A 12,735-nucleotide genomic window follows, 5' to 3' on the forward strand; every position below is an offset into this window, starting at 1 on the left:
GTTCTTATTTTAGGATAAATGACATCAGGTTGAAACAGCTCGTGTGACCTACATAGATTTATCCTGATTTCACTTACACCGTAAAAGTAAGGGTATCTTGTTATAGTTTTTTATGTTGTTTATAACAAATTGAAAAATATGCAAACATTTTATTTCTTATTTATGTATAACTATTAAAGGTGGGAATCACCAGACACCCCGTGATTCCATATTATCACAATACTTGATTCTCAGTATGATATTATTGATATTTTTTAACATTCTGTGATGTCCTGAGTATTGTAATAATACATGTTGCAGTTTATCACCTCTCAAGCATATCAAGCATACTAACACTGTAAGATGAAGACAGGTCAGTCTGACTCTATTTTACAAAGGCTCATTCAGACTGATGGCAACATGTTGGCACGTCTGTCTGTTTTTATCGATTAGATAGTAATTATTTGACAATCTCTAAGAAAGTGATTGCAGTCATTGCTCGTCAGACTGAGACTGTTTGCACAAAGGTTGCCTCCTTGCAATCATAAGGGGTTGTGAGCACCCTTGAGCTTTGGGCAACCATCTAGTCACAAGAAGTTGCAAGAAGTCACAGAATGTAAAATAATTCAATACATAACCAGTCAGCCACTGTTTTTTCATTTTTCATGTTTATGGATAGATTTTTTTGTAGATGCAGTAAGGTTGCATCATATCAATATCAATATTTACTGTCTCTGTATTGATACTGTATCACCAAGCAAAGTATCACAATATTGATTTTACAATACAGTAACATTTATTTTGTGAAGCTCAATAGTCAAAATCAATATTGATATTGCCTCCCCCAATCCTAACAAAATACTGTTGAAAAAGCTAAAAAATATTATTATTAACAGTACTTCATTATAAAAGCTAGCTCAAACAGACTAAAAACTAGGTCATTATAAGGAATATACCTTTTTCTTGCATCATGCAACATTTGTTCAATATCTGACGTAAAGCATCCAAAGCAATGAACAGCACACAAGCATGGTGATCATAAGGCAGCAAGCACGATGACGTCAGTGAAGATGAGTGTCAGGAGTGATTTGTGACAGAAAATCGTAGTAAGACTGAAAGGGATGGTTTACAAGATGGTAGTGAGACCTACCATGGTGTATGGTTAGGAGACAGTGGCACTGACAAAAAGATACAAGCCTGAGCTGGAGGTGACAGAGCTTAAGATGTTAAGGTCTTCACTGACTAGAATGGACATAATTAGAAATGAGTACATCAGAGGGACAGCTCAGGTGGAGCAGTTTGGAGACAAAGCTAGAGAATCAAGGCTGACGTGGTTTGGGATGCACAGAGGAGGGATAAGGGCTATGTTGGAGTAGGCAAGGCAGGAGGAAAACCAGAAAACCACAAAGATTCATGAATCTAGTGATAGAGGAGAGTGAAAGAGGAGGATGCCAAGGCTAGGGTTAGATGGAGGCAGACAATATGCTGTGGTAACCTTCAAATGAAGCAATCGAAAGAAGACTAAATAACTTTTAATAGTTTCTATGGTTTGAATGGAGAGCACAAAATCTGTTCAAGAGAAAGGTTTCATTAAGTTTTTTTTTGTTTTTTTAAGGAGGAGAATGAAATAGAGTAGGTGCGAGAGGGAGTAGGAGTTCTGTCAGGTTTATATAGTGGATTGTCATTTATGCTTAGAAATATCTACTCATATATGCTTAGAGTTTTATAATCAATGTCATGTTGGTAGAGGTTTGATCCTTAGTAGTCTGTGGAGACTCTGTGTGCCTCCCAGAGCACTCTGGCATGCACACACAATCAGGAGAGAGGTTATATCTGCTCTTACTGATATATGGTATAGCAAACACACGTATATCTGTTTAAGTCTAAGTGCCTTTTGTTTAGATGAACTGCTGGCCTTCCAGACCAGCAGGTTTAGGGAAGTCGTTTATTGGGTCACACACTGACCCCCCCCCCCCCCCCACACACACACACACACACACATACTTACACAACGCACAGGCAAGGTACTCTTTGTGTGTATGTAGACATCATATGTTAAAGATCCTATTTATATTCATGTAACCTCAATAAAAGAGCAGTGTTACGGGGGAGCGGACGAGAGCAACTGGGGTCAAGCGAAGGGACGGCATTTGTCCAGTTCTCTCCCGTGAACGAGAAACATAAAGAACTTTGCCTACTCGTGTCTTGCTTTTGCTGTGTAATTAAATTGTCTTCAACGTTCCAGCGAATAGGTTTAAGCTACAAACCTATCAAGTTCTCTGGGAGGTGGAAGGCGGAAAGCAATGGGGAGTGAATAACCAAGTGGCTGAGTGGAGAGTATACAGATAGGAGTGTGGCTGTGTGGATTTATCGGACAAACGATTTTGAATATAGAGCTGCTGCGCAGGGGGAAACGCATTAGTGAATGATGCTGAAGATGGCAATGACTGGCTGGCAACAAAGATAAGTTGGCCACGGTCACTACCCCTTCCACTGAGTAGTGGCTGTGGCAGTGCACATCCGACATTGGACAGTGAAGGCAAATTATGAAACAATCAGGTGGAAGGGTTTGGAAACGGGGAACAGTGCACTACATGATCTATGTTTTAACTGGGAAACACTGAAAGATGGGTGATGGTCTCTTAAAATGGTCCTGGGAAGTTTCATCTAGATATTATCAGAGAACAACCACATTTTCTGACCTGAATCTTTGTTAGAGGCAGGCTGCCTGGAACTGTTTTCAAGACATTCTTTGGGTGGTGCAGTCTGGGCTAGGGCAACACGGGCCTCCTTCCAAACTGCAACGTTTCATGCAATGGGCATACAAAATCTCTCTTTCCCTGCCAATAGCTCCTTATAAATCCTAATTGTTGCTCTTGGCGCTGTTGTTGGAGTAGCACCAGAGCTTGACCAAAACATATTGAAACTTGAAACAGGAATTAAACACCTTGTTCTGAGGCTATATGGCCTAATCCCTGTCTCCATATCCACAGACTTTGAGGCACAGTCCCGCTAAATCCTTTAGGGATCAAGTGTTTTAGTGTTTCCTTTTCTTTATCTCCTTTTGTATAAGATGTACTGGATCATCCTTTATGAAATTAGATTACGTCATCCCACAGTTCAGTACATCACTGTGATTATTGTGCTGTTTTACATTTTTATTATCAGTTCAACAGTGCGCTATTCCACAGAAATTTCACAGCCATTCTATGGAAAACACAGACTCTGCAGATGGACAAGACACATGTAACAAGTGCACAAACTGGTTAACAGACACAACAGGCAGGTCAAGTGGCAGGAATAAGAGAAGCAAGAGACGGCCACAGATTTTGCATACAAAAGAGCTACTGAGCTGATGGGAACAGCTGTACTGGTTAGGTCACATTGGCAGTTGTCGAATTTCAAGGCATGGAAAAAAAACACAGAACACAACTAATTTCTTTTAATTTAACTATATCTGAAACCTGTTTATATCTCATTTATTGTTTTTATTTAAACATGTGAACATTTAGAGGCGGAATAGCTCTAACTAATTCGCTTTTGTTAGTTGTTACGTGTCATTCCACTGTGTTGACTAGTTAATGAGGTGGTTTAATGCTACCTTTGTCCCCAATAGGTTTAGGGCTGTCATCTGTTCAGATTTCCTCTGGCCCTCTTGGATAGTCTGTAGGCTACTTTTCTATTACAATAGACAGGAAAGGTAAAACTGGTAAAACATGCCCAACTGCATGGTGACCTCTTTGGTTGATAGATGTCTGAAAAGTGTACAGAAGCGTAGTTATGACAGGAAAGGTGATTAATTAGTGTAGAATAAAAGGATTTGGAGGAGATTAAAAAAAATCAGAAAACTTTAGCTGTGTAGATAACTCAGTGGGCCTGAGTTATCTGATTACATAAATCAGCAGCTCTATCTGCCCACTTCCAACATCTCCCAACATTATTCTCCTACTAGCTTTAAAATTTATATATCCAGATCAAAGGCTGAGAGAAAACCCAGCCAGTGTTCTCTAACATAAAGCCTTTAAGCTTATGAAAAAAAACCAAAACCCAACGATATTAAAATTGAGACAGTAACTCGAAATTTCGACTTAGTTCTGGCTTCTGGCTGCCATCTTTTTTTCGGAAACATTTGAATCACAAAAAGCCGGATCCTTCAGCATATGGTCTACCGCCTCAATGTCCCAAAATGCAGTTCGGCAGTCGTCATCGTGTTGTTGCGGAAGTGCTGGAAGATCGCCGTGTCCGTGTTTCTGCGCTCTCTGACATCTGCATTCATTCTCCAGAGCAGATATTTTTCTCTCTGATTTTCATCATTCACTGGAAGCTATGGCAGCTCTGAAGTACGCCGGTATGGACGATACAGATAGTGAGGATGAGTTACCACCTGGATGGGAGGAGAGGTCTACTAAAGATGGTTGGGTCTACTATGCAAAGTAAGTGAGATCTCACCATTAACGCTATCAGCAAGCATGTCTGTGTATGAGTATAAGTATAAGTCCTAACACTTACTGACATCAGGGCCATGCCATTTCTATTAGCACCTGGCTAACACAGCCTGCTAGCTACACTGTAAAGTCTGTGTTATAAAGTGTGCCGTCCTTATTTCACTGTAGGGTTTGTGCTAATTGTTGTTAGTCTTTGATAAGTCTGTGAGTTTGTCATCTCGAATTATCCTGCTGTAGTGTCACTATCCACTAGCTGCCATGCTGTAAACTTACGCTGAAATATAAAATCACAACCCTCCTCAGTAATGGGATAATGCATTAGAAATGTACATTTTGGATGTGCAGCTGAAAAATCTATAGCAACTGTCTGATGCTGTGATGCTATCATGACAATATCGACCAGAATCTCCACTCATCTTGGACATAAGGAGTCATGGAGTCAATGTGGGGCTTTTGCTGATTTCTTTGAACTGTTTGAATTTATTTAGGATTTTCTCAAATCCACACTAGGTCAAAAATCTACTTCCTGGTTCAAATATGTTCAATATATAAAACTTAGCAAGTAACAGCTCAATGACATACTTTTGGTAGCTGTCAACAAGATCCTGTCTGGATACTTGACCACTCTTCTTGGCAGAATTGGTAGAGTTCATTTAAATTGGTTGGCTTCCTTGCACAGACCTGGCTTTTAAACATAGTCTACAAATTTTAAGTAGATTAGTGGTCAGGCTTTGGGAATGTCATTCTAGAGCCTTAGTGTTAGCCTGCTTTATCTCTTAAAAAACAAGTTTTGATGTGTTTGGGAGCTGGTTTGGCTGGTTTGACATGAAGTTGAAAAATTTGGGTGTAGTATTTCTTCATTATTCACTTTGTGCAGTGTAAAATAGAATAGAACAATCCCACAAGGGGAAATTTTGTTGTAACAGCAGCAAGAAAAACACATATACAAACAAACAGGACACGGAACAGAAACATACACTTTTTTTTTTCATCAAGGACAATAGTTTACCAAAAACAGAGTACTGTACAGTTGTTAAAATTAAATTAATGTAATTAATTTAATTACAGATAAGAGGCAAACCCAGGTTGTAGTGTGAATCGGTTGATAAAATAGTGCAAGTTACAGTGCTGATGTAAACTTCTATGTTTGTTGGGAGCAGTTTTGATTGTACAATCTGACAGCTGCAGGGAGGAAGGACCTGCAGAAACGCTCCTTCATGCATCTAGGATGCAGCAGTCTGTCACTGAAGGAGCTCTGCAGTTCAGCAACATTTACATGCATGGGGTGGGAGACGCTGACCATCAGAGATGTTATTTTGGCCAGACTCCTTCTGTCTCCCACCACCTGCACTGGGTCCAGGGGGCATCGCAGAACCTTCCTGATGAGTTTATCCAACCTCTGTACCAGCACCATTGGCAAAAAACTGCCCCAGAACATGATACTACCACTACCATGCGTGACAGCTGGTACAGTGCTCTCAGGTTTAAAAGCACCACATTTACTGCTCAAAATATACCTCTGGTCATTGTGATCAAAACGCTCAATCTTTGTCTCTTTTATCCAGAAGGCAATTGGCTTGTCGATTCTGGAGCGGTGGCTTCTTTCTTGGTTGGCACCCTCTTGGGCCACGGTGATGTAAAACTCACTTCACTGTGGACAGTGGTGCTGGTGTACCAGCAGGTTCCAGTACATGGCATGCTTTAGTCTTTGTGTTTGCATGTGTATACACGTATACATGTATTTTATGTTCACGTATGTGTGCTTGTGTGTGAATGTGTACATTTTTGTATATGTATGTGCATATTTGCATGTACACATATTTTTTACAAACATATATGGATATCTCACAAGGTTTCTATAATATTTTCATCTTATCTATCTTATCTTTATCTCATTGAGGGTAACAGTTTGGGTCTATTTCCAGACTTTGGCAAAGTGATGATACATCCTGTATATAAAAAGGCATTAAAGATGCATACTGTATAATTAGTCCACCCTGGAAAAAAAATAGTTCAAAGAAATAATTAAAATCCCTAAATTTCCGTGACATTCATGCCCAAGATGAGTGTAAATACACTACTGACCACAGCTGTATATTGTAAAGAAAATGATTTTTTTTCATTCACTCTTAATCTCTATGTTTGTGCCAACAGTCATGATGAGATGAAGACACAGTGGGAACACCCCAAGACAGGAAAGAAGAAACGTTGTGCTGGAGGTTTGCTTTACTCACTTGTGTTTTCCCTGGAGAATTGTTCACATGTATGCAAAGCTGAGATTATTTGATATTTCTCTAACTTGGACTTGGTTATTTGGAGTATTGTCAACCACACAACTTTTATGCAGTGGCCAGTAGCTAAGCAGTCAGTTAAAAAATTAATGAAACAGGACATAGAATTCAGTTTTGGCTTGAAATGTATATACACTTTTTTTTTTTTTTTTTTTACAAACTTTTTCTATTAAAGAATAATAAATCTCTGTCTTTTTCTACAGACTTACCATATGGTTGGGAGCAGGAAACTGATGAAAAAGGACAGATAATTTACATTGAGTAAGAAGACTTATGATCAAACCCCTTATATTTGTGGAAATGTTTGACTGCAATAAAACTACGTTGCTGCTTTCATTCCTGCTTTCCTCTGTCATTTTCAGTCACATTAACAAGCGGAGCACATATTTTGATCCACGTCATGCATTTACAGTAGAGGATGTGGTGGTGAAGCCGAAGCGGTACGATGGAAACACTGCTGCTCTCGAGATCCTGCAGGGTCGTGACCTCTCTGACAAGGTTGTCCTCATTACCGGAGGCAATGCGGGCATTGGTGAGCTTAATGTTTATTTATCTTTTTCTTTTGTCTGACAAACGTTCTGAAAAGTTGGAACCATCACTCTGCAGTAATGTGTGTTTCTGTGATGACACCACTAGGTGGTGATATGGTATTACGCTATAACAGAAGGGTGCTTGCCAAGACTGTCTCTACTCCTTGCATGTCCCCATCTCTTCACAACGGGGCATTCATCAACATTAGCCTCCAAAATGATACACTTAGACTCAACAAATCACTCCTTAATACCGAACATGACTGTATTGAAGTTCATTAGCAGGGCTGAATTGGATGTCATTGTTAACTGTAATGAATGGTGTCCATTTGTACCCAGCAAATGCATGGCTCACTATATAATGGTCTGGAAACAAATTTATTTCCTCTTTCCTTTAGTTTAAATTAGCACAAGTCCTGGCCATTTGTTCAGACTCGCTTCTTTGTTCGAGATAGATAATGACAGCATGAGGAAAATCAAATAAACATAAAATCGTTAATTGTCTTTATATTCAAATTCTTTGTCCCAACGAAAGTCCCTGCAATGTAATTGCACTGTGTGTGGGAGTGTGTGACTCTGTGTATCTGTGTATGTGTGTGATATGAGATGTAGCAAGGCAGCACTGTATTACATAGATTTACAGCAGCCTGGGGACCTTCACTGAGGGAAGAAGCTTGTGAACTTAAATGCCTGCCTGACCCTGATGTTCTTCTGTCTTTTATCTCTACACACATTAAGAGAACACAGTTTTTAAAAAGTAACACAAATGAAAATGATTTATTGTTTAGTTTCCTGGGACTGTGCGTCCTCATGTGGACACTGCACTTTATATTTAAAAAGTGTTTTATACTTTTTTTAAACAATGGTGACTTTATTGTGTTTCTCTGTAATATAAACCCATTGCACCCATATGAGGACATACAGTTTTTTTCTTAATTAAAAAAAGAGTTTCTGTTCAAAGATGATGCTTAGTTTTTATACTTACTGGGTCCAGCTAATGCCCCAAATTTAGGGGAAATTAAAAAGAGCTCAGGTCTCAAGAGGTTCAGATTCTTGCCACACACAATAGACACTCGTTAGCTGATCAATAGGCAGTTTCAGCACTTAATAATAATAATAATAATAATAATATTAATAATAATAATTGGCTTGTATCAAATGACCTCTGATGACTGTATTTCCATTAAACCTGTGACCGTCACTAAACCAAGATCTGTTCAACCTATTTTTCTTTTTCTTTGTTTTTGAATTAAGACTCACAACAAACATCAATTAAAAATATAACTGACATCCATCAAAACATTATTAGCAAGAAATTATTATTTTTTAAATGTTTTGGGTTAGGATTACTTCTACTTATAGTTAAAAAAGTAATAATTTTACTATGAAATCCATCAAAGGAAAATGCACATGAACATGTGAAATGCAGAAAATCTGTACCCAGAATAAAGTGTAATGAACTGAAAAAATGCCAACATTAAAATGGGAATGCCTATGATTACCAGAACAAAGTGTAGTGTGAGTCAGATACTAAAGGATAATTATCAAAATAAAGAAAACGTGAACATGTATGGCTGCAGAACGACTGTAGGCATCAGAGGTTAAAAGTGCATAAGCCTCTCATTCCAAATGTATTGCTTTCACTAGACGCGGATAGAGGATTAGTTCTAAAATACATCCGATATTTGGCCTGAGCGATAATTGTATAGGATGAATGGAGAAAATTACTAATAGCTTTCTCCACAAGAGGGCACAGGAGGTCTGTGATGTGCATGCTATTGATATTAAAAAATGTTATCATATTAGCTGTTTTACATGTACTTATTTTTGCCTTAATTAAAAAAAAAACACTATATAATGAAAAAGATAATCCTCATTCAACATTTGTTGTGATATATTTAATAAAAAAAAAATGCTGGAAAAAATGCAGTTTTTCACAAAAGACTGCATCAAGTAGTGGTAATACACTGACACTATATAGTGCATGAACACTTATTAGAACCCATATTAACATAACCTTTGTTTTGCTCATATTAAATATGCAGCAGCTATAATTAACAGTATTCTAATAGTAATTGCTACTTCTCATGTACTCCTTTGACATTCCTTTAGTGAAATGTGGTTATGCCAATTGGTTGGACCCACTTAGCATTTTAATGGCATCAGTAGTGTTTTAATCCAAGTGTCAAGGCTATTTCCAATTCCTGTAGTGCTTAATTCCTCCACAGGAAATGTGACATTTTTATTAGTAATGGTAGGATATTAATTAATTCCAAAAATTTACATTAAAATATTTTAATTTAGTTTCAAATGCACATAAACATGAAAACCACATATATAACATTATTTATGCATGAAATATTACCGCCTCCTGTTTTTGTGACCAGTCTTCAAGCTCCACTGCAATAGTGCTGGGAGGCGAGACAGTGATGCAGTTTGTCTTGCCAGTGTGATCACTGCGCTCGCTTTACAACATTAGTCTTCCTCTCTCTGCTTTCTTTTGTAAATTAAAAACCAGTACCAACCCGAATGGCAATTTTTAATTGTGATAATGGAAATGAATGATTGTAGTTTGTTTCCCCCCCTCCGCTCGTCTCCGTCTCCCTCCCTCCTCCTTCTTTTTAAAGGTTTTCTTACTCGTATAGACCTGTGGTTGTACACCTGTACCTCTGCATTGATTCCTAAGCGGCTTTGACCCAAGCCTGAGCCTCCTATCCATCCCCATTACACAGTACTGCTCTGGCTCTAATTCGCCCCTATCAACTAACTCTCAGGTTATTTACTGGCCAGGGGTCCATGGAACAGTTGTCCTTAAAGGGCCATTGTCCTGATGTCTCTAGCCCCCACCGGGTTCAGAATGAGGATACTTGCTTTTTAAATATAAAACTGCACAACATTGCACAAAAATGTATTTCTATTTTCCCTCTCAGGGCACGTGGTCTTATTTACTCAGTGACAGCTCCTTTGGGAACTGTTTTTATGGACATTTATGTGTCCAAATACCTGGGGAGGGTCATCAGTCTCTCAGGTGACTTGTTGACATATGTTTAATAGTGGTCAGAAATAACATATCCGCCTCCTGTCTTACTCAACTCAAATGGTCCTGCTTTTTTTAAATTAGTCCAGCTCAGCATGTGTGGTGCACAAAAGAAAGAAAACACTTATTCAAGTGTGGTTTTTACTTATGCAGATCTCTTTATTTTTCAAAAAGTTCTCACAGATTATAATTTTTTATTCAGTAAGTGAAATTATGAGTTTGAAATTAAGTTTTTATTTATTCTGCTTTTCAGTGTTGACGTGTTTCATACCTGAACTTTTTGCACCTTCTATGGAGAGTCTTGCTGTTGAGCAGTGCATACAGTTGCAAAGCTTTACTCAGTCTAAATGCATGCACTAAATTCCGCGTGGTCTTCTTGTTAAGGTGCAGGGTCAATGTAGGAATAAGAAGCAGAAAAGACTTAGGATGTCCAGACGGGGAATAGCAAGGATTTAAAAAAGGAGCGCTTCGTAATGTTTTAGTCTCTCTATGCATTGTCTCTGCAGTGTTTTAGGACTTTCAATGTTATTCTTATTCATGAAAGACTAACAATGTTCCATAGTTGTGTTGATCCCAGTGTTGTGTTGTGAGGATTAAGTGTCAGGCTGGTGCTCTCCTCTCTCTGGATGGAGAGATCCCTAAGCATATTCAGTGAGTCGCAGAGCTGCGGGAGCCTCTGTGTGCAGATTAAACCCATAGCCTAGCTTTGTGGCTGATCATTAGATTGAGGCAGATTTGTTAAGCATAACTGCCATTAAATTGGTTGCAAAGCTCTGGTATTTACTGCACTACTGTTTATGAATAAGGACCTCCTTAAAGACCCGTGCAGCGATGCGTTAAACCCAAGCCTCAGTAAGGAGGGAAATGCATTATTCATAGTGGGAGGAATTAGATGGATAAAAAGATGTTCCTGGTGAGGATGGTGTGTGGTGTCTGTGTGTGTGTGTGTTTTTGTCTCTGAGCATCTCTCAGTGACTACGTGTGGTTTAGATGACATCCAGAGTGCATCTGTGTTTATATTAAGTCTTCATTGTGTGTGTGTGTGTGTGTGTGTGTCCACCGGGTGAATGGCCGGCCAGTGTCCTGCGCTGCCTTCTCCGTATCAACTTGTGAACTGAACCGCCGAGGAAATCAAAGGGAAGTTTTATTTTTTATTTTTTTCATCGGGCATTTCATGTTCTCACTGATGAATGTGTTTATTGGCTACGTAATAAGAAGCAGTTCCGGTTGGTTAGTCAAATTATTCAACTTTATTAACCTTAGATGAAATTTGCTTTGCAGACCCAAACTGGTGTAACGTGCAGAGAGTATAATGCTGGAGGCTAGCAGGGTTCAATAATGATTACAGCTCTAATATAATGGAACTGAAGTGGTTAGAGAAAGAGAGGATGGAATACATATATGTGCTTAAAGGCTGTAGGTAAAATAAAATGAAGGGGCATTGGGTTATTGTGTGTAGTCAAGTAGTTTATAGACCTATCGAGTTTACAGTCTGCACATGATGAGGGGGATGAAAGTTACATGACGGGGGAATGCGGGGGGGATTTTGATGACAGTGATGAAAATAGCCCTAATGCTCAGCAGCTATGTGTGCATGAGCAGGCCTCTGGGGTTTGTGTTTATCATTGTACACGTTTGTGATTTGGTGCGCTATGTGTTTATCAGCTGTACTGTCCTCCTTCCTCGCTCTGTGAGGCTGACTGCTGGAGGACCAGGAGTGTCCAGTGTGTTGTGAGGCCATGATGAAAGATTGTGTTGGGAGTTGGAGGTTGACACAGAGGGTCAGAGAAAGAAAAGGGGGGTTGGTGGCTGGGTGGGTGGGTAGGCGGGTGCTAGATAGGGCTGCATGGCTGGTGAGGTGGTAGTGGGGGTGGTGGGGGAGCCAGGAGGGGATAGGGAGGGGTAATAGAACCACTCCAGTGCTCTCACCTGGAACAGCTCAACCTTGGGCTGTAATTACTAACCATACATTCCACTTTTGGGGTGACATCTCCCTCCTCTTGGACTAATGGAGGGGAATTAGAGGGGATCTTAAAAGTCAGAAAGAGCGGGGGAGTTGTCCCCTTCTTCACTTCTTGGGCAAGAAATACACGGTAACCGCAGGAACAGGTGCACTCATCACATCAGAGATGGTCAGGAGTTTGAAGATGTCTCTCAAATCCGGCCACTCTTTGCTTTCTTAGATACACATGCATATATTAACCTCCTAAGACCCGAACTGTTCCACGGCATGCATTTTTAATTTCTCTTTGATATTTAGGCTGATCGGGACCCGATGAATGTAAAAACAAAGAATTACCAGATTTTTTTTTTTCTTTTTACCTAATTTTTGTGTCTGAGAAAAATGAGAGCCACATATGAGGATATTCATTTACAATTTTGATAGAACAAAAACACTATAATGTCCTCGTAAGTGGATATCAGGCCCTTGTAGAGCAAAATTGAGTATTTTG

At 39.3% G+C, this 12,735-nt stretch overlaps 1 protein-coding gene across 2 annotated transcripts in view; it reads left to right on the forward strand.

The window, feature by feature from the left end:
• The first annotated feature begins 4,100 nt into the window (after positions 1 to 4,100).
• wwox (WW domain containing oxidoreductase) overlaps positions 4,101 to 12,735 on the forward strand; it is a 136,927-nt gene continuing 128,292 nt past the window's right edge. For both annotated transcript variants that reach the window (XR_005694973.1, XM_040025444.1), the window contains exons 1-4: positions 4,101 to 4,412; positions 6,579 to 6,643; positions 6,919 to 6,976; positions 7,078 to 7,247. Coding sequence is in view for 1 of the 2 variants with exons in the window: in XM_040025444.1 (XP_039881378.1) it covers positions 4,306 to 4,412; positions 6,579 to 6,643; positions 6,919 to 6,976; positions 7,078 to 7,247 (400 nt within the window). In the remaining variant the exon portion in view is untranslated. The remainder of the gene's footprint in view (positions 4,413 to 6,578; positions 6,644 to 6,918; positions 6,977 to 7,077; positions 7,248 to 12,735) is intronic.

Source organism: Simochromis diagramma, unplaced genomic scaffold, assembly GCF_900408965.1.
Source record: "Simochromis diagramma unplaced genomic scaffold, fSimDia1.1 OVJJ01000293.1, whole genome shotgun sequence".
Classification (NCBI taxonomy): domain Eukaryota; kingdom Metazoa; phylum Chordata; class Actinopteri; order Cichliformes; family Cichlidae; genus Simochromis; species Simochromis diagramma.